Here is a 22,218-nt window from a genome sequence, read left to right on the forward strand (position 1 = left end):
CAGGATGACAAAGAGGAGCCGTGCAGATTCCAGAGCGACGCTGGTGTGTCACTGTGCCAGAAACAAAAACACTGGTACTGCACAAGTTCCACATCCTGTCCTGCCCCCCCCCCCCCCGCATCCCGAGCAGCCACTCAGCAGGATTTTACATCTTCATATCCACAAAAGGTGTCAAGGCTCCGAGATCCCCGTCTATCCTCACAACCCTGGATGCAGCGTTTACTTGAGAAACCTTTCAAGGTCAAGAGTAAAAAGGAAGAAGCTTCAGTTCGGCTTTTTATTCCATCAACACGCAGCGTCGCTATCTACTGATACCAGGAGCTGCAGCAGCACGTCGGGGGACGAGGGGCACAGAAGCCATTGAGAGGGCTGAGATGGAGGAAAGGCCACGGGAGACAGGCGGGCGGGGGGGGGGGGGGACGGGGGACGACAACATAAAGAAGAGGAACCATCACAAACCGCTGGCAGCGTCTGTAGCAAAGCCTGCCATTCATCCACCGGCCTTTTAAAGCACTCCAGGCAGGGCCAGGCAGGGCCAGGCAGATAACCTCCGCTGCAAAGACTGCGTGTCTCAGGGGACGCAGGCCTTTTATTTCTTCACGCTGCCGGTGGCAACGGATCCGTCCAACTGTCCAACTAATAACCAAAGTGTCAACAGGCTGTCAGAGCACAATGTGAATTAGCTGAACCCAAGAAGCAGAGGAAGGGAAGACGCCAAGAGAAAGAAGAAATATTCAGTCCCACACAGTTTTCTCATCGAAGTTCTGCACTAAACCATGTCTCGTTTTATTCTTTTCACACAGATTACATGAGAAAAGTTTGACTTGGATCTCTGGGCAGCACATCTCAACTACAACACAACTGGCTCTCTGTAGTACACAACAACAACTTGGTTGGTTTTTTTTAACCAAAAGCTAAGATTTTCAAGGGTGATTTTAAAGTAGAGAAAGTAAACATCCATTTATTTTTTCCAATTTAACAATCTGATGTATCAACATATTAGCAGATGGTAAAAATTAACAATACCAATATTATTATATTTAAATATACATTTTAGAAAAAAACGAATCAGCACCTAAGATGTCGTGATCAAACCCTTATGACAAAATAAATGTAACGGAGGTTTACAATAAACCTTATTATAAATATGTACAATGTTCATATAAATGTGCATCCTTTTTTTGCATAGTTTATTCTGTAAAATGAAAGTTTTCATATCAGTGAATATTGTCTGGCTCTCATTAAAAATGATGTGTTCCTGTTACTGTATCGTGGTCGTTGTGTTTCTGACATTTGTCATTTCAGACGAGTCGGGTTTTGAAGGTTTCTCTAATTGTCTCCTGTGGTTCACACACACACACACACACACAGAGAGACACACACACTCTGGACATAGAAATTCTGCCATTTCCTCTTTGCTTGCTACAGGAGACTTCAGTTGTGACCTTTGCTGCACCGTGGCCCAGTCAAGTGTGTTTATCTTGGACAGAATAAAGACGGCCCATGGGGTTTTTCTTTTCTTCTCCGGTTGGGTGAACACACGAGCTCCTCCGACGCCGGCCCTCGGCTTCAGTGAGAGTCCAGCCGAGGGCGAGGAGAGCCCATGTTTCCAACCTTTTGCTTGTTTGGCCGTTTGTGCAGCACAGTGAACAACGGGGTCAATTAAAAACTGGACCAGCGAGGAAATCACAAAGACACAACACAGCAGACTTCAACTCCAGAGCAGCTGCTGAACCATCCGAAGGTCTGAGGCCACGGACGCCTGGAAGACGTTTGTCTCCTCCTGTATCTGAGCAGAGCTCGAAATAGACGATCCACCCACTAAACCACGTACAAATATTCCTGCTGAATACAAGTACGTGGATCTGTATATGGATTACTTTGCAGAGAGAGTAATTAATTAAAATCACACTTATTGATGCGTGTGAACATCAGTGTGATAAGAACAACTTAAAATGACAGAAACCATCTCTGGGAAAATGTAATCATGTGTAGTTTGGTCCATTTCCCATCCACTTACATGGAAGAGGAAGGGTTTATGGCCTCTTGGCTCAGGCTACATCCATATTGACTAATTTTCATTTTAAATGTCGTCTCTATACTACCATAGATTCCTGGAAACGTAAGTCACATGATGATTTACATTGTTTTTTTTTAAACAGGAAGCAGATTGCCTTCTCCGCGGTTGATTGGCGAGTTTCACAGAATTCTACAAAACAAGAAACAGCGATGGTGAAAAGAACAATGAGGTGGAAGTGTTGCTGACAGTAGGTGTTAGACGTGCAGTTCTCGGTTGGTGGATCAGGTGAATGCATCATTGTTTCCACACTAATAACTGACGGTTTTTTTTAAAAGCCAGCAGCGTTTCCAGATGTCATGTCTCAGGCGCTCAACGGCCCTGAAGGAGAGCGAACACCAGGTGTGAACACAGCAACACTGATGTGGTTTTCAAACTCACACATATTAATGTGGATTCAGCCTCAGACTGATGTTGTTGCAGCTGTGACAGATCTTTCCACGGCGCTAAAATGAAAATAATTCACATTTAAGTGTCTGCACCTGCAGCGAGGAGGAGCTGGTTCCAGATTCCATCAACTGACGTGCACTTGTTAATCTGAACACTATGTTCTAAAACTTTTCTCTGCTTTTCTCCACCGCGTCCTTGCAAAACAACAACAACAACTGGACTCGGCGATAAAGCCTTGGAACAAACTTCACCTCTGGCTCATTGGCTTGTAACAGGGGGCAGAGATTAAATTAGAGTCCATAATGTCTAACAGGAGCCCGGGTGCAGCTGAAGGCTGGGCTGACAGCTCGCTGCCACCGAGCGCCAAATGACTTCCAGACGATCTGGAGGAAGTTAACAAGGTAATAATTCATCTCCGAGGGGACAGTTCACATATTCACCATTCTGGTCACTGAGACAGGGTCAGAAAAAGAAGAGAAAAGAGCCGTAAGTGCTTGAACTAGAAGAAGAAAGAAAGTTCATGAAGACAGATAGTGATGGAGTCGGACTGTCACAAGGCTGCTGTGCAGGAAGGGGATCTAATGAAGTCAAATTATTACTTCAACTATTTAACATGTCAATTTTTGGCATTGAAACCCTCACTTGGTTCTTTTCTAACATCTTGATTCTCCGGGTCATCAAACATACAGTAAACTAACAAATCCACAACGTCACAGCTTAGTGAGGATGTGGAATTGGCAGCTGGAGAGACGGATGCCATCATCGCCTCTGGCTGTATTTAATTTTAGCAAATCGGAGTAAATCTCCAGGATCTCCAGGGACCGGGAGCCGTTTTACTGTAGCGGAAGTTTTGCCTCACAAAAATATACAAATATTGTAATTAGACCAGACACGAAAAAAGATGAAATCCAAGCATTACATCATCAACTTGATTGTAAAGCGTTTGTATTTAATGCTGTCGAGCAGCCCTGCGGCTACTGACACGGAGACCGTGGCCACTGCACACGTTTATTAAACCAATCAATCGCCTCTGCATCATATTATCGACGTTGCATCCAACGTGCCACAATCGCTCAGTCGCCGCATAACGAGACGGATCATGCGTGAGCGGCACGGGCTGTATTTATAGAGCTGCGCTGACAGGGGGGGGCGAACGCCGCCGCGCGTGTGAGCAAGATGACATATCGTTTGTGACGAAGAATTTTGTTGCACCACAGTGAAAAGCTGTTACAACCGACTCGACACGGGATCAACAATCACTTACCTGCTCAATGTGAAATGCATTGTGATCTCAAATGGGCTCGTTTTTGTGAATCATGTTGCTGTTATCGAACGCCCCGGTTATTAATACTCACACTAAAGAGATGAATCTGTTTTCTGTTTGTCAGGTCTTCTCCCAGACAATGAAACTTGAGCTGTTTTTCAGACACGTGGGTAAAACCTGGAGATTTGTCACAGGAGTTAACCCAGAGTTCAACTTTCACACGTGCACAACGCAGCTGGAGGTTCTCTGCACAGACGCGTGTTCATAACAGCAACAAATCCTCAATTTAAATCTGAAATAATTCAAATTTACAGCTAATTAAACGTTACAAAACTCAGCTAATTGGTTTGTCAAAATATTTGATTTACTAAAGTCTGGCAACGTAAGCAAACACACCCACAACTTTCGTCATATTTTGATTGACAGGTTGCTAAACTGTGTTTGGTAACGCCACGTTTTGGGTTTTTTTTAAACAAATGAGCTCCGTTCACCTTAAACCAGTGAGAAAAGCAGGAGGAGAAATACAAACAGTAAAGATTATCTGTGTTTTTGCTGCAACTCTGGCAGGGAACAGTGCAGGACCCCATCAGTACTGATAAACCAATCAATATCAGACCTTTAAACTTATCAGACAAAGAAGCAATACGAAGAAGCAGCCTCTAGCAACTTCTCTCTTCTGCACCGACCCCGGATAAACAGGCTTTAATGGATTGGTTCTATTTTTCGTCTCCTGTAATTTTAGATTTTCTGTTGCAAGCGAGTTACACAATCAAAGCCGATCTGTTCGGACTTTTTTGTCGAATGCCAGCACAGTTCTGTCGACTTTTACTCTTCCAAGACTAATTAAAACAAGACTCCCTCTTGTTTAGAGCGTAGCTGCTGACACTTCTACAAAGAGATGGGCAGAGGGTTTTAAAATTGGACACCGAGCGTCAACGCTAATACAAGATCTGGAGCCGACTGCATCTTTGTTATTATCTCTGGCTCCTTCGCACTGAAGTGTTTGGGTTTAGAAAAACTAATTTTGCAATACTGTTGGATAGAGCATATCCAAATGATGGCTGATCGTCTGCCAATGGCTGTTGGCGGAGAAGAGGAACCTCGTTGACTGCCAAACGTTAGCAAGCATACGTGGTTGCTGGTAAATTCCCACGAAGGGGGGAAAAGAATTTAGCTTAAAATTTGTTAAATAAACAATTGTGTGCATTTCAGAACATGGAAATGATTCTTCCTGACATTTTATTACATGAAAGATACACAGATGTACACGAGTTTATCCTTTTAACCTAGTTTCTATGAGCTTCTTGATACAAATACTTAAGCTGGTTCAAAAATATTCGTTTTTTTTAAGAGCAACAGAAGCTGCAACTACAACGTTAATGATTTTTGATAATGATCATTAGCGCCCCTGAATGTGTGAGGTAAACGTAACAAGTACTTGTGTAGTAGTAACCCTGCGTGTGAGGGTGGAATAAATTAGCATTTTATGTAGAAGGAATTTAACACGAGCTGCAAAATGATCGCGTACAAACGACAATTTAAAAACAGTGAATTTAATATTCGTCAAGAATTATCAATTTATCCGTGAGATCCCATAAAGTTCAGATGATGGGATGATGGATTAAATATTTTCCAGGCCAGCGAGTGGAAGAGCAGCAAATTGAAACTGGCAGCTGACGAGGTTTTCCTTCTCACGTCACTTTTTTTTGTTATGAAATATAGCAAATAATTGAACTGACACCAGATCTCTCATGTCGTAGCAAGGTTTTTTAATTTTTTAATTCTCCTGGCTCCTTGGAACCGTGCCGTTCAGGTTAGTGTACATCAGGGAAACATATTAGTGATGGAAAGTGGCTTCTTTGCATAATATTCCAAGTCGGGCAAATATTACCGTCATACATCGTGTTCTATAGGAGTTGGAAACGGCCGTGACAAGGCCCTGGGGCCGAGCTGTCTTATTTACTGATGAAACTGGGTCTCTGCTGGAGCAGTCAACTAAAACCTATTTGCTTTTCTGTAGCGCGGACGTGAGGGACGGATGGTTCGAGGGACACGGAGACAGAGACTAACACGGGGAGTTGAACTGGCTAATCTCACTATTAGTATTCACTCGGCTGCATTCCTCCCTCTGCCCACATTTACGTACGATAAACCCCCGGTAATGAAACAGGGGACGGACTTTACACTGAGTTGAATTTGCTCATTAAACACAGGAAGGTAATCATTAAAAAATGATTCTGTACATCTTCCACAATATATATAATGAAACAGACACTTGTTTCCCACGAGGTTTTCAGACTGACGTGTGTTTCAGTGAAGGGTTTTCTATTAAAATGTCATTTTACAACATATCAGGGCCTTTGTGAACATAACACATCTCAGGGATTTACATTTTAATCTCAAACACAAGTATTACAGTTTGACATCGACGTCATCACTGCCTACAATTCATAAAACAGATTGAAGTCGTATCTGTGACTTGAACATTTCCTCATAAAATCCAGTAAGTGCATATCATCAGATAATAAACTTGGGACAACGCCGACGGTACCGGTTCCACGCGACATTTTACAAGACAAGACGTATCTTAGAGCGCTTACACTCTAATCTTAGATTTTAGTGCCGCCTCAATCTTCCAGCACTTGACGTTGTGTGCAGGGTTTCCCATGAATAACCCAGACTGTGGCGGACCACTTCTCTAAAAAACATATCATCTCTGTAACTTAAGTCTCTTGTGCAGCGCTGTCGCACGCTCGCCGAAAGACACGGTGAACCATTGAACTTTCAAAAACAACCGTAACACTTTAACCGTCCTCGAACACCAAACCATCGTCCTCGCCAGTCACCTCTCTCCTCTTGTCACGTGATGACGGGTACTCCGCTCCCTGCTGCAGTAGAGTCACACTTTCACTTTCACCCAATAACTACAGGCAAGTATTGAAAGCTAGTATTTTAAAAAAAGCTCTTCTCTCCCAAGGATATCAGATACAAGAGTCTTCTGTGACATGTTAAAACAGTTGTGTATCCAGCTGTTTGCTTTTTACTGCAGGGAACAATCCAACAGTACTACTGCATTAAGTACTAATGTGATGCTGCTGGAAACAGACAGAAAACTCAAAACACTCGGCTCACACGGCTCTGAACTCTTTTTAAAAACACAAGCGAACAGAGAGTGTACCCTATAAACATCATGTGTAAACACAAAGGGCATTTAGCTGCTACAGAGCCAGATGTTTCCCTCAAGAGCAGAGCAGAGGTGAGAGAAGAGACGAGGACCGGCTGGCTCTGACACACACGTGTTTCTGCTGGATGTGTAAACAGGCGGATCTGTGCAGACATGTTGGATTTAACAGACTTTGTTATATGTGATGTGTTTACAGCCTTCTTTTCTGCCCCGAGCCAAATATAATCCATCAACCATCTTAAATACCATTTCCATTTCTCTATTTCCTTCCACTCTGCCGGCACGTTCATGTCAGATTCATTATTTTTTTGTTAATACGCGGTTGTTACCTTTACACAGGAGGCTGACGAAAGGAAACAACAACAAACACACAAACTCACACACCAGACAGAGTGTGTGAGTTTCAGAAGAACATCTCATCCTCGTCTCCCTCACGCACACACGACCCACATCAGGGGCTGGAGGTATCAAAACAAATATTCTCTCTCTCTGAGAATTTAATTAGGTCAAGAAGAGAAGAACAGAGATCTGAACAAAATTTAAAAAAAATCCAATCCCCGCTTTTATTAATCTAATCAGTCAGAATAAATGAGTTATTATTTTTTACGAACACTTAGGAGGGGGGCAGATAAAGACACCTGCAGAAACAACACCACCCCCCCCACCCCCCCACCACTACAGTCTCATTGAAGATTAAAGGCTCATTTATTCAACTCCTCCATGAGATCGTCTCCTCTGCTCTCCCGTGCGATCAGGAATGAAGAGTAAATCAGAAATGTCAGTTTCGAGGCTGCTGCTGCTTTTTTAAATATTAACCAGTCGATCCAGAAGCAGTTTTATCTCGAACGCTTTCAAGCCCGTGGTCCCTTTATCTGCGCGAACAATTACGGAGACAACCAAAACCCACTGCAGATTAAATATGACGACGGTATTAACGGTTTTAATGAGTTGTATTGATCCTCTGCCACTGGCACATGTGCCGTCACAGCAGATCCGTGTGATCCTCCGCTCTCCAGCTTCATGTCCAGCTCTTAAACCGACAACCTCAGCCAACGTAACACAATGAGGAGACTGAGAGCAGCAGTGTGTGTGTGTGTGTGTGGCTATGCGGATAAGAAAGGACTAGTTTCAGTCACTGCTACACGACCTGTCTCATAAACAGAGGTGTGTGTCTGTGTGTGTGTGTGTCTGTTAGCCGCATTTATCTTGGCATGAAAGGCAGTCAGATAAATAAGGTTCTCGGGAGAGAAATACCACCGTGTAAAAACAGAGGAGGAAGAAGGAGAAAGAATAAGACGCTCGTTAACAGCACGGACTCCGACAACTGGCACGGAGCACAAACAGAATATAAATATATGATAAAACTGACATTTAGAGGCACGATGGATGGATGACTAACTGACGGCCAATTTGGCTGCTAATCTAAAGGCCAAGGCTGCTGGTGGCAGGGACAAGAGATCAATCCTGTGTGTGTGTGTGTGTGTGTGTGTGTGTGTGTGTGTGTGTGTGTGTGTGTGTGTGTGTGTGTGTGTGTGTGTGTGTGTGTGTGTGTGTGCATAGTCTCTCACTCACCAAATAGATTGCTCGAGTGGCCTTGCTTGGAGACGGGCCTGAGCTCATTGGAACCCCAGGCGTAGTGCCTGTAGCTGTCCCATGCATGCTTCATCATCTGACAGGGAGGAGGAGGAGGAGGAGTGGGGGAGGAAGAGGGGGTGGAAGAGGAGAAGATGAGAAATTAAAAGCATTAAAGATGACAATCACTTTTCAGCTGGAACAAAAAGAGAATCAAATCATTTTTTCAAGTCGTCGCCACGCTGTGGTTTTGTTTACAGCTGCTGGAGTTTTGAGGGGGAAAGAAAATCAATAATGGATTTTGAAATACACATTTACATTTTTCAAAATGAGACGTTCATACAAGCAGACACTGGATAAGGACGCCCTGTCAGGAGGAAAATCTCATTACATTTACCCCAAAGACGGAGTTACAATCTGAGACCCAAGAAAGTGGAGACAGTTATTCATCAGTGATTGATCCGTCATCAAAGCAGCCGTCAATTCATTCCCTGTCAATCAAATACTTGATTAATTGACCAGTCACATATAATACATGGGCGATAAGTTGACAACAATATTCTGTTTGTCGTTCTCCATCTTTTCGAGTGATTCCCGTCGAGTGTTTTCTTCATCGCGCTCCATTCGGTGGCAGATAAACCATTTATGACCAGTGACTGACTGATTGGCTCGTCTCTGATAAATAAAACCTAAACATCGGCCCGTTCCCTGTGAGCAGAAACACCGCCCGCTGCTGAGTCTCGTTATTCGCCGCTGAGAGCGTCTGCTGAAGTGACTGGAGCTCCATCTCTTTTTAATCTGCCGTTGGCTGGAGACTGGAAGGGCGGTTTTTTCAATCTAACAACCAGACACTTGTTTCTGCTGCAGATGTGTCTGCCCTGCTAATCCAGGTTATGTGGCTTCGTCCCAGAGCTTTCGTCAACCTGCCTCTGGATTAAACTCGCTAACACTCTTTATCCTCCACCTTCAGATGGGATATATAATAACAGTGCTCTGGTTTTATATAAGCTCTTACTTGTGGTAATGCTGTAACCTATAGCGCCCAACGGTGACAGGCCACTTTTAGAACGGCACTTGAATTTATCCTTGTTGTGGTGATTTTCAGCCTCTTAGACTCTTTTCTTCATCTCTAAAAGCCGCAGCGTGTCAGAAAGAGAAACCATGGCTGCTCGGTGACGTTACGCTGAATGCTCCGATCGTAGCCAACATGATATTCGCGGTTGTGGTAAACATTTCGGTAATAGCAGTGAGAACATCGCGATTTTCGTAGAACGCAGTTGATATCGTACGAACTTGTGGCTTCTAAAAGGAGCGTATACCAGTGGAGTTATCTTGTGGTAAGGACATTGTTGGATGGTTACAAGTTTATGGCTGATAATCAAAATCTTTATTCAGAGAATTATTTTTATGCTGTGGAGCACTTTGCTTTTTGCCACATGCAACATTCGTAAACATCCACGTGCATTCGGCATAGTGATATTGAAACTGATCTATATCCTGTTGCAAGCATATACACGTGTGTGTGTGTGTGTGTGTGTGTGTGTGTGTGTGTGTGTGTGTGTGTGTGTGTGTGTGTGTGTGTGTGTGTGTGTGTGTGTGTGTGTGTGTGTGTGTGTGTGTGTGTGTGTGTGTGTGTGTGTGTGTGTGTCTACAGCCACAACCTGCAGTGCAGCCTGGCACAGTCGCTTGTTGTTACGGCTGCTGACTCACTGTTAATTAGCTCACTCCGAGACAAGCACTCACTCACCAGGAATAACAACAATTAGCTGTGATGATTTGAAAGGCGAGTACAAATGACCACAGCAGGCAGTAAACCAGCCAGCCAACGAATCGCTCAGTCGAAAACCAAACACAGTAAAGTACGGCAGTAGTGAGCCATTCGGTGAGTCAAGCAGGAAACCAGCCTGGAAACTGGTTTTCACAGTGACGAAGCCGTCTCCCACCCGACTCATAACCACTGTGAATTCAGCAGTGAGACAAGACAAGCTCGAAGGGGGGTTTGGTTGAAAGCTACAATATGAAAAGCTCCAATATATTACAAGATAAAAAAAGAAACCATAAGATCAAGTTTAGTGGAGCCTGTAGAAACCTCATCCACAGGACAGTGCCTCTGGCCAATTAGTTCCAGAATTAATTCTGGCAGAATTAGTTCGGCTGCAACAGCCTATTATTTCCACTATCAATTAAATCAGCGTATTAATGTGTCAGTCTATTCACGTTTGGTCTGGAAAAGTTAGAAAACTGTAAAGAACGTCCGTCTCAGTCTCTTAAATCCAGGGGGACTTCCTCAAATGTTGTTACTCGTCCAAACAACAGTTTAATACTAAAGGAAACTCTGATAATTATTGTGGAGGATTGATTAATTAGCACATTTACCTCTTATAGCCTTTGCACCAACCTGCATCACTGTTATACAGACACACAATAACTCTAAATCCACACATTGTTTCTCTAATTTTAACCTTTGACTGGTTCAGTGTTGGTTTAACCAGACAGGTCAACGGCTCGTGACACCGGTGTTCGTCTTTTAAACACGTACACAAACACAAACACAAGCACGGAACAAAAGCCGCCTCATTTACATAACACCCGACAGACACATCAAAAGGAAAATATAGAAATAGCTTTTCCTCCACTTGAACCCACTAATTAAAGCTAGTGAGTCTGCTAATTACCGCTGCTACTGTATATGGATGTCACATTAAGAGATGCTCTACGTGTTCGCATTACGATTCAGGAGGAGGACGAGGGCAGAGCCAAGGACACGGAGATCAGGCTGACAGAAAGTGCTCCCCCGAATTTTCAACGTAGATAAATAAGCACTGAACATATCGGGGTATTGTTACAAAATTGGGATTTGATATGTCCTTATGAGGCAACTATTACTATTATATACTTTGTCATAAGGGTTTGATAACAATCATGAATGTGTATAATTTGGTGCAGCTTGATTGAATTTCCAGGGACCACTGGTTCTACTGGTGGCACGCTCTACTGAGTGTCATTCTAGTTGCCATTTTCAATAAATATACATTTGCTGATGAATTGGTATCAGATGTTTTTATTTACTCCATAATATTTGGTCTGGGCTCGACTGTTTCTCATCATCATCATCATTCCAGTTGGTTTTCTGTTTCCTGTGGGAAGATGATTTGATCGGACCCCGGCCGATCACCAGCATCCTGACGCTCAGTGTTTCCAACTGAATTAGATTGTGTGGGTGGGTGGGGGTGGGGTGGTGGGGGTGGGTGGGGGGCAGTCGGGGTCAGGTGGGCGGGAGTTGATTATTGGTAACCTCGGCCCCGGCACATGCACACAGCGTTCGCCGACGACTTCCTGCCTGGACCGTTAAAACCGTACGGATTCAGTGTGTTTGTTGTTTTTTGTGACAAAAAACCACCAAACAGCCAATTACTACGTCCGTGGATCTACTATCTAATTCAGTCTGTACACGTGAGTGTGGCGCACAGAACTAAACATGCCTGTGTAAACAGTCTTATTGGATTTAATGCTCAGGATCCCTGTGTGTTGAATCTAATTGGATTAACTGAGCAGGATTTTATGGGCTGACCACTGTTATTAGGATCTGGTGGCTGAAGCTATTTCAGACACACAATAGCTCCGTGCTAATTGGCTCTGTGTTTAAGGTGCCACGGTTTTCTAGGACACCAGCGAGTCCAATCTACCGCGGAGATCTCAAGCACACACACACGCACACACACACACACACACAGACACACACCAACGCGGCGGAGGACGAGATTATTTTCTGCAGAAGGGCTGCGTGTGAAGTGTTGACAATCAACCCTGAGTGGAGAATGACCTCCTCCTCTTTTGCTCTTCAATTTATTCCTATTCTCAGTTGTCGTCCCCCCCCCCCTCCCCTCCTGCTCCACCTCCATCCTCTCAGCCAATTGATCTACCTCAGCCACTGAACTAATAACTGTGTTGTGTTCACTGATGACAAACAGGCACATGCACACATCCTCAGTTCACACACGTGCAGACACACACAGCCAGAACCTCGTCCTCCGCTCTTTACAACTGTTTCCTATCAGCCGGGGGGGGGGGGGGGGGCTAATGGAGGAGAAATTGTGTTATAGCATGCGGGGAATAAAAGAAAAACAGTAAAGGATTCACCCAGTGTAACAACCAAAGCCAGTGCTCGTGTCTTTTTCTGCGAATTCTGCAGATAACAATTTGGTCTTTGTGTATTTTTTCCAATGAAACGGAAAAACTGATTCATAGGCAGCTTCCACATTAAGAGTCAGATACCTGAGCTTCAATTATGCTGTTTACAAGGTCGAGCTCGTGTGGTCGTCGTTCTTCATTGTTCGCCCCCTGAATGGGGAACGTCACCGATTACAAATATCTGGTGCATTAGCGAGATGAGAAGCTTTTATGGGGAAAAAAAAACGAGCTCGGTCTCACAAAGAAGGTGAGAATTAAACTGTGTTCACAGGTCGTGCTCCTCCTTAGAAAACAGAACAAATCAGCTATAATGACAATGTTGAATTATGATGGTGTTATGAATGTGCCGGCCGCCTTGTCCACACTGTAATTACTGGAGACACTTCACTTTTAGAAGTCATCATTTTGAACTGTATCTCACCGTGGGATCGTCTTCGTGATAGAATGGAGAGAAACTTCACCACATTTCTGATTATAAAGTTCCCAAAGGAGACATGTGATACTTGTTCAGTGTTTCTTTCCTCTCGTCTGACATTTGGATTTTTTTTGTGTGTGAAATGTGCACATTTAAATGTCCGCGGCCCCTCCAGTGAGTCCTGGGTCTACCCCGGGGTCTCCTCCCAGTTTGGATGTGCCCAGTAAACCTCCAGCAGAAGGCGCCCAGGAGGCTTCAGGACTAGATACCTGAACCACCTCTATTGTCCCCTTTCAACGTGAAGCAGCAGCCGTTCTGCCCCGAGCTCCCCCCCTGAACTTACAAGCAGAAACAAATGCATGTATGATGATAATGTGAAGCGTATGCCTGAGCTTTACTCATAAAAGTGTCTATCAAACATCTGAAGAACGCTGTGAAGACGCAACTCAGTAAAAAACTTCCTCTGATAAAGCAGTAGTGTAGTCGTAAATGTTAAGCACAGCTCAGAGCTGGATGATCAACCAGAGACAAGGATTTCTCCTCCGGTACATCCACCCTCCGGTTCATTCCCAGAAAAAAATTAAATTATTATGATTTGATGTGTTGTTTTTCTCTGGAATTCGTTATGATTTACATTTTGTTTTGAGAAATCTTGAATATCTCTGCTAGAAATCCACAGGTGTCGTTAAAGTGGAACACAAACGTCTTGAGGGCTGCGACTGCAGAAAGTTGTGAATCTTCTAAGTCTTTTATGGCTCCGGAGGGAGCGGTGTGATCGAGAGGAGCCTTCTCCCAGTGTAGCAGGTGCTTATTGGGGGGTCTGACAAATAGTGTTTCACTGTTATAAAGTTTAATTCAGTGTGTGACACCGACCCAACAAGTGGTGCGCCACCACAGATGTACACAGGTCCGCTGAGGCTCCAGTTAATGTCCCCAAAATGAAAACCTGGCGTTGATCCAGTGCGTGTTCTTTACTGCCGTTACACACCGAGCGGCGATGGCAAATCATTAACTGCTGTGCAAAGATCGAGGGGTTAATGACCCCGTTTGCTCCAGGGTCCCTCAAGTCATCTGCAACTGAGGGAATGCATGTAAAAGAGGAATGTGTGTGTGTGTGTGTGTGTGTGTGTGTGTGTTTGTGTGTGTGTTCCCATCCCACGGGGGCTGCTGTGGTGAAAGCGAAGCTGAAACCGGATCCGGCGTCTGTCTCTGGAGAAACACTTGGGACTCACGCCCTTGTAACAGGTGCACTGTTTGTGTCAGAGTGGCAGAGGCGAGAGGGCGAGTCGGAGAGAGAGGAAGAGGAGAGAGGAAGAGGTCGGTACGGTGACAATATGGCCGTTGGGCAGATAAGGACATCAGAGAGCCAACTGGCACGAGGGCCTAACAAACACACACATCTGCCTGCCACAGACACATCCCCGGTGAGTGTGTGGTGAAGGACAGATGCTTCACTGCTTCACTCCCATTTCCATGAGAGGAAGATAAAGACGGGGAGAGAGAGAGGGAAGCAACAATCCTGCATCACAACAAGGAAAGAGAGAGAGAGGGAGAGGGAGAGGGCGAGGGCAGGGAAAACTGATCAAAAACTGCAGAAATAATCAAAAATACATATTGAACTGCTCCCAGGAAATAAAGTTGAGAGTAAAAAGTTAATTAAAAACGTTATTTATGTCCATTAAAGCCTGTTTATGAATCAAATAAAGCTTAATCAATAAAAGGAGTGAAAACCGTAATAGTAAATAAACCGCAACAGAGAAAGATAAGAAATGTATTATTTATGCAGTGGCGTTGATGGAAAAGGGCTCAGCGGGACACTCGGGACTTCCCATCTTTCAGCAAAGTCTCAGCAAACTTTTCAATTATTATCACTCTGGAGTGGAATCAGTTTCATAAACATCGGGAGAGTTCATGAAGAAGTCATTGAGATGAATTGATTTGACTTTGAAGTGAGTTGGCGCGCGCGTGTTTCTCCGTCAGAAGAAGCAATCAAGTGCTGCTCCCTTAGTATCTAAAGAACAAATGAGATATCACCAAAAATCAACGAGCAACTGAAACAACAAGCAACTCAGCAGATAACTGGAAACATGAGCTGAGACTCAATCACACATCGTGCAAGTCTGGACATTCTCCTGAAACTTTACAGAAGATGTGAAAACGCACATGTCAGAGTCGGTTGCTCCAGAAATGTTCCGACCATTTTTGCTGCCAGCCACTTAAAATGTCCAAGAGAACTTGTTGATGAGGTTTCTAACTTACGAAGGGTGAAACTGGAAGAATACGAATATTTAGAGGTTTCCACACACGTAGAAGACGCAGACGAAGATGGCAACTTGGAAATAAAACTACATTCTAGAGCTTCTGGCGATTATCTCTGGTATTTATGTACTGTAAACAAAAACTATGATTTTCGTAGCTGAGTTTATGCGTCATGTCCTGCATCCTCTACCCAGGTTCTTATGAACACATCTGACTTGGACGATCTCCTGCTGCGTACTTCACGTGTGAAGAATTCCTGAGTTACACAGGAACAGACTGAGAAAGCCGAGCGGAACCGTTTGAGAAACTGATGAGGCAACAAAGAAAGAGCCGAGAGAAATCTTGGCTTTGATTTCACCGAAAAAGTTCAAATTGATAAAGTTCTCGTGCGAGTGCTCAGACGCAGTTGAAGCACGCAACAACTTTCCCTTTTCACATGAAGCCTGATTTGTTGATTCTCTCGCTGCAGGGTTGTTTACCAGGCATGTCTTAATCTCTCCCTCTATATCCACCCTCTCCTTCCCTCTGTGGGGACGTGAGAAACACTGTGCACCTCCGTAATAAATATTACTTCATCTCTTTCATCCCTATCTCTGAGCCCAGACAGCCTGTGCTGCGACTTCAACATAAGCAAATGGATGGGAGCAGATACACACACACACACACACACACACACACACACACACACACACACACACACACACACACACACACACACACACACACACACACACACACACACACACACACACACACACACACACACACACACACACACACACACACACACACAAGCCTTTTATGGGAATAAATGAGATTGCATTAAACATTCACGATGATTAAGTTGGCAGAAACGAGCGTCACAGAAGGAAGCTTCTTGCATCATGTAAACGATTCTACGCAGACGCCACGAGTATCTGTGTGCACGGAAAATATACAGACAATCTCCAGGATGGATGGAGAGACGGGGGTTCGCAAGGTTTCACACATCAAACATCATGAAATGTACTCGACCCTGAGGCTGCACTTCTATTGGAAAAGACGTCGGTCGCCCCCGCGCACCGTTGGGACACTAACGAAGACTGAGGAAACATTTTTTTGGGAGAAACTTGCAGACGTGAGAGTTAATACAATTACAGAAAGCAACTTTTAGGGTAAGATAGTGAGTCAAGTATCAGTCAAGCAGCAACCCCACCGTGATGTCAGCCGTGGTTTGTGAGACGACATTTTGAAGCCTCAAGCATTTAGTTCTGTGATATCTTTGTTTTTGGAAACCAGGAGTAACCATTATTGGCTGTGACCTGCGCCCATTGGACGGTACTACCTGAAAACCACATGGGAACATCATGCTGTGTTTGACTTGAAACCAGAGATGGACGCCATGAAATCAAATCCTCCGACAGATGATTACTGACTTAACTCAAGGGAGAAGTATCCATGTGAGAAGTATCAGCTAACACTACTCAAACAGGCCTTCCTCACCATCAACATTAATAAAGGCTCAGCTCTAGAGGCCAGTGAGCCAGTCTGCACAATACCACAACCCTGCAACTGGCAAAATGCAAAGCAGTCATTTCCCAGTCAATAACGACACCTGTGTCTGACAGTTCAAACTGTCCACCATTAGAATGAATCCTTCTCCAGGCACAAATGCAACTGTGGGTCCATTTTGTGTCCACCTGTGTGCAGGAGGATGCAAATGAGTGCAGGTACAACAAATTAGAATTTCAAATGTAATGGCCGGTAACCGAGGTGTAGCAATACCCAGAGTGAGCCGCAGGTAAATCTGCTGATCAGCTGACGGTGAGAAGACAAACAAAAACCAAGCTTGACACAAACAACGACCTTGATTAATAATCATACAGGTCATTTGTCAATCTAATCATATATGCATCTCCAGTACTGCACACAGGGAGGCAACCTATAAGCCTGGGAACCTATGGGGAAATATAAATTCTGTTTGTGCAGAGGAAGTAAAGAAGTCAAATGTGAAGAGGTCAAGAAAATAGTGTATTGTTGCACTTGTGTACTACACATCATGTATATTCCATATCTGATCACTATTCCTCACGTATGCTGCAGCGTTGTGCTTCACTGCCTCGTCTCCCGGGCTGCTGTTTCCACCGAACCACAAAAATCAATTTACAGAAATTACCCGAGTTGTGTAATTCACCACAGCGAAGATAACGTGAGTTTTTATTTAAAGTGCAGATTGAGTTGGACACAATACATATCTTAGTATTATTATTATTGGGAGACAATGGCTGAGTGGTTTCTCCACTAAGTGCTGAGTTTTTACCGAACGTCTTGGCAAACAAACAATCTTCTGGTTTCATTGTTAGAGCCGCGATCCACCGCAAACTATGACGACTGCACTTGAGTGTAATGGTTTACATCTTAGTCTCGAGAGTGATGATAATCGCGGCTTTCAACGAATACGTCGAGGTTCACTTTATGATTCTGCTCATTCTGGGAACTGGAGAAATAATGCGTGTGGTGATTTGGGAGCAAATAACACTTGAATCGTGGCTAATCATCCTTAAGTCTCTATGGGGATTAAATTATGAAATGCAATGGAAAACGCGTCATTGAACTGAATCCACAGAAAAAAAGTCAGCAAAATTAAGACTTACATATGATAATGAGCCCTAAAGACAAGTGAACCAGGACAATCGCATCAACCTGTTGTTCTCAGTGCTGTTCCCCTGAGTGCTGAGCTGAAAACAAGGCTCCCGTCACCACAGCTCCTTCAGTAAGGCTACAAGTCTTTAAAAAAAAGACACTGACATTTCTGCTAATAAAACCAGCTTTCTGACCCGTGCTGCTCTGGAAACGAAATCCACCACCTAAACATTTTTCCACCTCGCCTCCTCACCGCTCGGAGCCAGAGGACAATATCCCCCTCCCTCCGCCTATGGGACCAGTTCTTCAGGGATCAGTGAGGGATTTCCTAAGCGGTTTAGTATTTCAACAACCATATATGGGTCAGTATTGTACCGTTGGAAAAGAAAAGAGGACGCTGCCTTCCCACAGTCTCCGCTGACAGAGGAGCGCATTTAATACGCTTCCATGATAGTGAGCGGCTGCCGTCTTTATTGAATGAACGTGGTTTGTATTTCTTTATTAAAAGACAAACTCCTCTAACAGTGATGAAGTGATTATCTTGTTGAAACGTCCTAAGCTGAAAGAGGAGGAGAAATCCGGTCTGTTTCCCCCCGAGCACGGCTAAAACAACAATGTTGTCGACAAATTAAGGGAACGAGAAAGTTTAAAGCGCAGCTCTGTAATTAAGGGAAACGGCAAATAGCAGTAAGAGATACACAGTGAACAATAACAACGGCTGCAGTCCCAGAACAAAGGAGACAGAGGAAACCAGTGGTTAGGAGTTATCGGATTGGTCATTAAAATTCCACTTTACACTGGAACCAAGAAAACTCCCTCGAAGATCCACTAACATGTGGCCTTTTGTTTTCAGGGGTAAAGCGTTGCATCAATAACTAATTGTTTAAAACCAAAGTTAGCGTAGAAAATAAACACTTTAAATTGAGAACTACCCCAAACGATAGAGATCATCTTTGGGGAAAAGTTAGTTTGGATCATTTTCCATCCAGAGGCGGAGAGATGATGGTTTTTTTGACGTCCATATTTCTATTATCAGGGATTTACACCTGTTCTTGGATTCAGTAAATTGGCTCGATGATCATCCTGAAACTGCTGCGTTGCTTTGATTCTTCACACGTCAGATGATCTAAACCACTTCCATTCAAATCGACAGGAAAGAAAAACCCATTACCCTCAACAACCCACCATCGACTTATCAACGATCATCCCACTGGTAAAATCCCAGTCAATAAATTCAAACCAATAAAAAAAACAAACAAGATATTTCCCTTCAGGCCTTGTCCACACTTCATTGGTCCCCGCACTCCTAACAAGCTGAGCCAGAGCCAAGACTACCTGACCTAACTGGCCATAAAACACGTGGCTCCCAGTGGCCTGAATGGTGCTGAGTGTTGATAATGTGGCCGACCTGAAAACCAGCATTACAAGTTAATCAATATTAGCTGACGGCCGTTAGCAGAGGAGAGGAGAGGAGAGGAGAGGAGAGGAGAGGAGAGGACGATGGTGTTGAAGACGAGAAGGGAAACAAATCTATATCTGCGTCTGAGTGTTTAGTTAAAAACCTGATTCTGGCAGTAAAATAACACTCCAGTGGGAGCACACTTATTGACAGTAAAGACATTACAATAAAACATGAACGCTGACGTCTCGGTGATATGATTACTTTCATTATGTGCCCAGAAATGGAGGCGGAGCAGCAATCAGCCATGTGTTAGGGAGCGTGTAAAAGTGTTGTTTTTCAAATTAAATTCTACCTATCGAGACCAATACTGACGACCAACAGTATAATAAAACAGTAGATATTGCAGTTTGCCTTTTATTGGTGTGTATCTGCTCGATGCTGACACTCAATTCAATTTTCCTGCAGTTTTTATGTTTGCCTGCTGTATTTTCCCCGAATGTCGGAGTGGACAGGATTGATTGATGAGGGGAAATGGTGATCTGCGACTTGTTGGACTGGGGGGTGGGGGGGTAGTCACCTCTACACAAGAGCCCCTACACAACACACACACACACACAAACACCCATTTATTGACTTGACCTTTCTCCCGGTTGAAGGAAGCAGACCAATTGGGTTTGACCTGGCCGCTTGACAAAAGGCAAACTAATGAAGACTTTGTGAAAGGCAGATTGATTCCCCCCCCCCTCCCTCCCTCCATAACATTCATCCCCTGCTCCAGTACAGGAGGCGGGAGAGGAGGGAGGAGGAGGCGGTGGAGCGCGGGCTCATCATTCAGTTATTTAACAGGTTGGCAGGGAGGAGGACCGAACAGGACACAGACCCTGTGGGCTCCATTCAAATGACTCACTCTGACAGAAAGGAGAATATGGACTGGATTGATAGAGGGGGGGGGGGGGGAATCTGGAAACTGCCCATTTTGGCCACTTCATCCAATCCATTCCGTGCATTCGTCAATTATCTAAACCGCTTATCCTTTTAAAGGTCAGTATTTTAACTTGAAATAATTGGGCAGAGCCATAATTTACTAATAAAACCGTAAGTTGAGGCTCATAAATGTATTTTCATGTCGTCTTTCCATCTGCTTCAAATCTACAAAAAGTCCTGGACTCTCACTAAAGCCATTCTCAATTTATGTAATATCTTTTTTTTTTCAATAATTCACAGTCTCCAATATTTTCTTTCGTGATAATAATATTTAAACTTGTGATAATGTAATATTTAAAGCGTGGCTCCACTACAAAGTTCCGATAGACTCACTTCGCTCCAGAGTAATTAAGCCTCACATTAAAAACAGATAAAGAAGTTGCCACAGGAGTCGAAATTTATTACCTGAAACTACCTGAATCCCACAATCATTATAATTTTCATTATACTGTTGACTATGTAATTTACTCTGATTAAAAAAAAAAAAACTGCTCAAATAGAAGTTCTAAATATCCTATTAAAGGCTTGAAAACAATTCGACAAATCCCATTAGCTGGGGAAATGTTGTGCTGTGTCGAGCTCTTAGCTGCTGGAAACAGTAAATTCATAACCTCAGTGCCTTATTTTCACCTGATAAATTAACTTTGAAATGTTAACGCACAAATTAGAGTGAGCAAATATAGTCTGTTTGCACACAGTTTTACAAGCGGAGTATAAATCCACCTCTGGCATTAAGAATTGCAGCAATGTTATCAGATGTTGTAGCATTTAAAAACAGTTCTTTAATTCTCCTAAAACCAGGCCGTTTCTCCGAGGTTACACATTTTGTCTGACTCGTTATGATATAGTGTAAGTGGCTAGTAAAGATCACAGCTGGAAGCATGTGTGCAGGCCAATGAATTTTCTTTAACCAGCTAAAAGGGTTTAAAACCATTTGTGACTATTAGTGCGACGATGGGAGAAGGTCCTGCCACTTCAGCCCCTCATCTTTTGTTTTCCCAGAAGTGCACAAACAGCTCTGAGAAGCGCCTGTAGGGCTGGATTTCAGACATCAGCCTGAATATGTGATGTGTGTTTGGTGGAATCGTGTTTTTCAAATTAAACCCAGATCCAGTTGGTTATCAGCCTCCTGCAGTCTCATTAACGACGTATTATCTGATGAACTCACGCAACACCGACTGTTGGAGAGATATCTCGAGTCAACAGACTAAACCCCGAATATGCAATCTCATGAATATAAAAAACAAACACCAGCAGTTTTCCCCCGAGGTGGTGGTGCAAACAAAGATCAGAGGTTATACAAGCCCTGTTCAGCCGAGCCCAGTGGATCACAAATACCCTCCTGGGCGTATTTATACGACCATTTAAAGTACAGACAGCATTCAGAGAGGCCAACATGAGAATACTGCCTTCAGAGGTGTGAGAATTGAACCTGTACACAATGTCCTTTGTGTTGGTTTGTGCTGCTCCACCGACATTTTGTGCCTGTTCAGAACAAATGGAGCAGGTAGCGTTACACCTCAAACACACAGTTGTCGCTGTACAAACATGTTTTGCGGATGACGCCCTTGTATTTAAATGTCACTTCTAGTATGATTGATTTACAACTTATAGTGCGAGTAGTCAGAAACAAGCTCAAGCAATCATCCTTACTCTTTCAATAAAGAGTTTAGGCTCTAAATCTCGATGGATATTTGATTGTTATCTGATCCAATAGACACTGAACAACGGAGCAAAGACAATCTAATGTTTCTGTTCTGTAGCTTCAGACTAAAGACCAAAGACAGAAAAAAGGTCCTGGAGCATCTGTTAGTTTCTGGATGAGCGCACATTTCCCAAAGAAAAATGGAGCAGGGTA

At 43.8% G+C, this 22,218-nt stretch overlaps 1 protein-coding gene across 1 annotated transcript in view; it reads right to left on the reverse strand.

Annotated features, from left to right (window-relative positions):
* Window positions 1-22,218, reverse strand: part of man1a1 (mannosidase, alpha, class 1A, member 1) — a 94,086-nt gene that overhangs the window by 59,382 nt on the left and 12,486 nt on the right. Inside the window, exon 2 of the mRNA XM_034579393.1 lies at window positions 8,488-8,584. Within this exon, the coding sequence (XP_034435284.1) occupies window positions 8,488-8,584 (97 nt within the window). The remainder of the gene's footprint in view (window positions 1-8,487; window positions 8,585-22,218) is intronic.

This window comes from Hippoglossus hippoglossus, chromosome 24, assembly GCF_009819705.1.
Source record: "Hippoglossus hippoglossus isolate fHipHip1 chromosome 24, fHipHip1.pri, whole genome shotgun sequence".
In the NCBI taxonomy this organism is placed as follows: Eukaryota; Metazoa; Chordata; class Actinopteri; order Pleuronectiformes; family Pleuronectidae; genus Hippoglossus; species Hippoglossus hippoglossus.